The sequence below is a fragment of the Hirundo rustica genome, chromosome 15 (assembly GCF_015227805.2).
Source record: "Hirundo rustica isolate bHirRus1 chromosome 15, bHirRus1.pri.v3, whole genome shotgun sequence".
NCBI lineage: Eukaryota > Metazoa > Chordata > Aves > Passeriformes > Hirundinidae > Hirundo > Hirundo rustica.
In genome coordinates this window covers 13,741,484-13,744,835 of record NC_053464.1, presented here as the reverse complement: position 1 = coordinate 13,744,835, position 3,352 = coordinate 13,741,484, and the positions used below count along the sequence as shown (strand labels likewise).

Below are 3,352 nucleotides of genomic sequence, written 5' to 3'. Positions count from 1 at the left end.
GGCCTGGGTTTCACTATGACACCAGAGCACCCAAGAGAAAGGGCAGCAATGACACACCAGCTCGTGTTTCTGGTATTTTCAGACAGGAACAGCCCCCAGAGCCTGGGCTCCCACTGGCAGGTGCAGGGACCCCCAGACACAGCACGGGGCCCCCTCGAAGCCGGGGCTGGTTCTCTGTGCGTCCCCTGGGGCTGGCACAGGACACACACACAGAGTCTGAAATGCAGATTTGACTGTGTGCTCTTGCTCAAGCCTGGGAGCAGGGAGGGCAGAGGGGCGGCCGGGATCTCCCTGCCCCGCGTGACCACCCCGTACCCACGCGTGTGTCTGTCCTGCAGCCATGGATGGGACACGCGTGGGGCAGGATGCCATGAGGAACTGCACTGACCGGGAGTACTGGGACACCCTGGTTTCCCAGTGCATCCCCTGCAGCCTGGCGTGCCGGCGCTCCCTGGCCAGGTGTGATGCTGTGTGTGGTGAGTGCTGCGCTGTCCCTGCCTGTCCATCGGGGATGGGGCAAAGCTGGGAGGGAGGATCAGACCCCGGGACAGGCTCTGAGCCCGCTCAGCTTTGCAGAGCTTCGAGCCAAAACCACGGGGGGACGTGACAGCTTCCCACGGATGGGCTGGGGCTGGCAACAGCTCAGGAGCGAGACCGGGACCTGCAGCGCTGCACTGCTCCCTGCCGGGGTCACAGCACCCCTGTCCCCTCCTGGGGCCACCCCACCCTCCCAAGGCAGGGCTGGGGAGCCACCAGGTTCAGTGGATACGGATAATGACAAACCCCTGACCTGGGACAGGCCCTGAGGTGTCCTGAAAACGCCTGGGGAGGTGGAAAAAGGAGACAGAAACTTCGTGCCCCCAACCCCGTGCCAGCGCCTTTCCTTGAGCCGTAGGCTGAGGCGGCTTCACCCCGTCCCAGGGTTCATTCAGTAGCCACAAGGGAACAACTCCTGGCTGAGGACAGGAGATGCCATTCCTGGCATCCCGAGCCGGTGCTGAGGCAGGTTTTGGTGCGTCCCAAAAAGCCGTGCCAGCCCCAGGGCAGCAGCAGCAGCTCTGAGAGCGGCAGCCAGGAGCTCCCAGGTGAGCATGGCTGCCTCTGGCTCATCCCCTCCCCGAGCAGATGCCTCTCCCCGGCTCTCCAGCCAAACACCACCCCAAACCCCGTGGATCTGTCCCCCTGCCAGCCCTGCAGAGGTTGCCAGCGCCTCGGGCAGTGGGCAGGTCCCACCCTGTGCCTGCCAGCGCCGTGAGCTGGGCTCATCCTCTCATGAATCCGGGCCTGAGGACACCGTGATCGTCTCCCTCTCCTCCCGCAGAGTCCATGGACTGCAACAAGAAACCCGGGTTCTACTACGACGATCTCGTGAAGAACTGCATCAAGTGCAGCGCGGTGTGCGGGCAGCACCCCAAGGAATGCGCCCCGTCCTGCGAGCGTGAGTCGGGGAAGGGGAACCCAAAGTGCCCCACTTTGTCCCAGGGGTTGGGACTGCGCTTCTGGGGGCTGGGCAAAAGCAGCCGGGGCATCTCTTTCCCATTTTTCTCCATCCTGCAGTGGCTTTTCCCCATCCTGGGCTGGTGTTTCACAGGCTGGGCAGCTCCTCCAGCCGGGCTGGAATTGGGTTGTGGATCCCACCCGGCTGAGCTGCCCCCGGCCCTCGGGGACAGGAGGAGGAGGGGGCCGATCTCCAAGACCTCCAAGTCCTACAGTGGGCTTGAAGCGATCCCTGGAGATGGGGGAGGGCGTGAATGGGGTGTGGGGAGGGATCTCCTCTCCCTCACCGTGGAAGAGGAGTGCCGGCGAACAGAGGGGATCCAGAGCTGCTCTCAGATCCTTTCCCAGCGGAGGGCACGGGCTCCATCAGCCCTTTCCCTACCCGAAAGCCGCCGCGGAGGTGCCTGAGCTCCCCCGTGTCTCTGCCCCACAGCCACGCCCGCCGCCGTGCTGGAGCAGAAGGCGTGCGCCGAGCAGGACCCGTGGCTGGTGCTGTACCTGCTGCTGGGGCTCTGCCTCTGCACCCTCATCTGCTCCCTGCTCCTGGGCTGGACTCACCTGCGCAGGAAGGGAGAGGGGGTCTCCTGCCAGGCCAGCGCCGGCACCTGCCACTGCAAGGAGGACCCTGCCAAAGGTGGGTGCTGGCGGCGCTGGGGGCACTGGGAGAGGGTGGGGGGCTGTGGGGGGCAGGCTCGGGCTGCCAGGAGCTGCTGGAGAGGCAGAAAGCAGAGCCAGCTCCTGACAGGGTGGCGAGAAACAGCAAAGACAAAGAGGGTGAGCCTGGAAGGGGAGCGGGACTGGGCCCCTGTGACCCCTCAGTCTCTCCCTGCAAAGCCCCGGGCACAGATCCCCTCCAAGATTCCCTCTTGGAGCTGCTCCACAGCCAGGACCTCTCCAGACCCCATGCAGAGGCTGAGGGGATGTCTTGGAGAGAAGGGGGTTTACATTCTCCATTCCAAGAGAGGCTCTAGCTTTCCTTGGCAGACAACTGTCTTTCAAAACCAAGACAGGGGAGAAAAGCCAACCCAAAACAAGCACCTATCCCAGAAAAACCCAGGTTTAGTTCCGCAGCCAGAGGGGCTTCACAAGTCCTTGTGTTAGGGAGAAAAGGAGAAAGGATAACGTGGAACAATTCAACATGGAAAAGGTGTTTTTATTCTTCCTTCTTTTCTTCTCTCCTGCCTTTCCAAAGAAGAATTGCCTACTTACCTGTTTCTGCACTCACATCACACACATCCACGTTTACACACATCCACCTCAGAGCCACGAACGTTAAAAATCACACAGGAAGTGCCCATGAGCCAATGTGACACCTGGAGTCACTCCAAGGACTGTCCCTCAAGCCGTTCCTGTCTGTTTGCTGAAGGACACAGGGATCAAAGGGTCATTTTTAAGATAAGCCACCAGGTTTGGAGAGATTTTCTGGGTGGTTTTAAGTGATGCAGTGAATCCATGCTGGGAGCTGGGTGTCCTCTCCAGTTCCAGGACAGCTTTTCACGGGCTCTAGTGCAGTGCTTCAGGGCATCCTCAGGTCAAAGCTGCTCCTAAACCCCCTCAGCTGACTCCGAGTCTATTTGCAGATCGGCTGGTGGAGGCTGGCAGCGTTGGTGATGGATTCACCAGCATCAGAATCCCAGAACCAGTGGAAACCTGTGGCTTCTGCTTCCCTGGACATGGCTCTGCTGTACAAGAGACCAAATCCTGCCCCGGCAGCTCCTGCCACCCTGGGGAAAGGGCTGCTCCCTCCTTCTCCGGGATCTGCAGCACGGGAAGCGCCGGGGCCGTTCCCAGCCAGGACGACGGCCACTTCAAAATCATCTGTTCTCCTTCCCAAGAGAAGGCACCCGTGGTGTGA

General features: G+C 61.3%; 1 protein-coding gene across 1 annotated transcript; it reads left to right on the top strand.

Annotated features, from left to right (window-relative positions):
- Window positions 1-340: 340 nt before the first annotated feature.
- On the top strand, window positions 341-3,352 carry TNFRSF13B (TNF receptor superfamily member 13B). Its single transcript, XM_040079505.1, has 5 exons — window positions 341-476; window positions 1,322-1,438; window positions 1,601-1,627; window positions 1,931-2,131; window positions 3,078-3,352. Exons 1-5 carry the CDS (start codon window positions 341-343, stop codon window positions 3,350-3,352), a joined length of 756 nt encoding a protein of 251 aa, XP_039935439.1.

What these genes read in the sequence shown, in the direction of transcription:
- TNFRSF13B (XM_040079505.1), top strand. Translation starts at nt 341, where the DNA reads ATGGATGGGACACGCGTGGGGCAGGATGCCATGAGGAACTGCACTGAC. An exon ending in ATGCGCCCCGTCCTGCGAGC is followed by an intron (nt 1,439 to 1,600) that starts GTGAGTCGGGGA and finishes CAGGCTGGGCAG; the next exon opens with CTCCTCCAGCCGGGCTGGAA. An exon ending in AGCCGGGCTGGAATTGGGTT is followed by an intron (nt 1,628 to 1,930) that starts GTGGATCCCACC and finishes TCTGCCCCACAG; the next exon opens with CCACGCCCGCCGCCGTGCTG.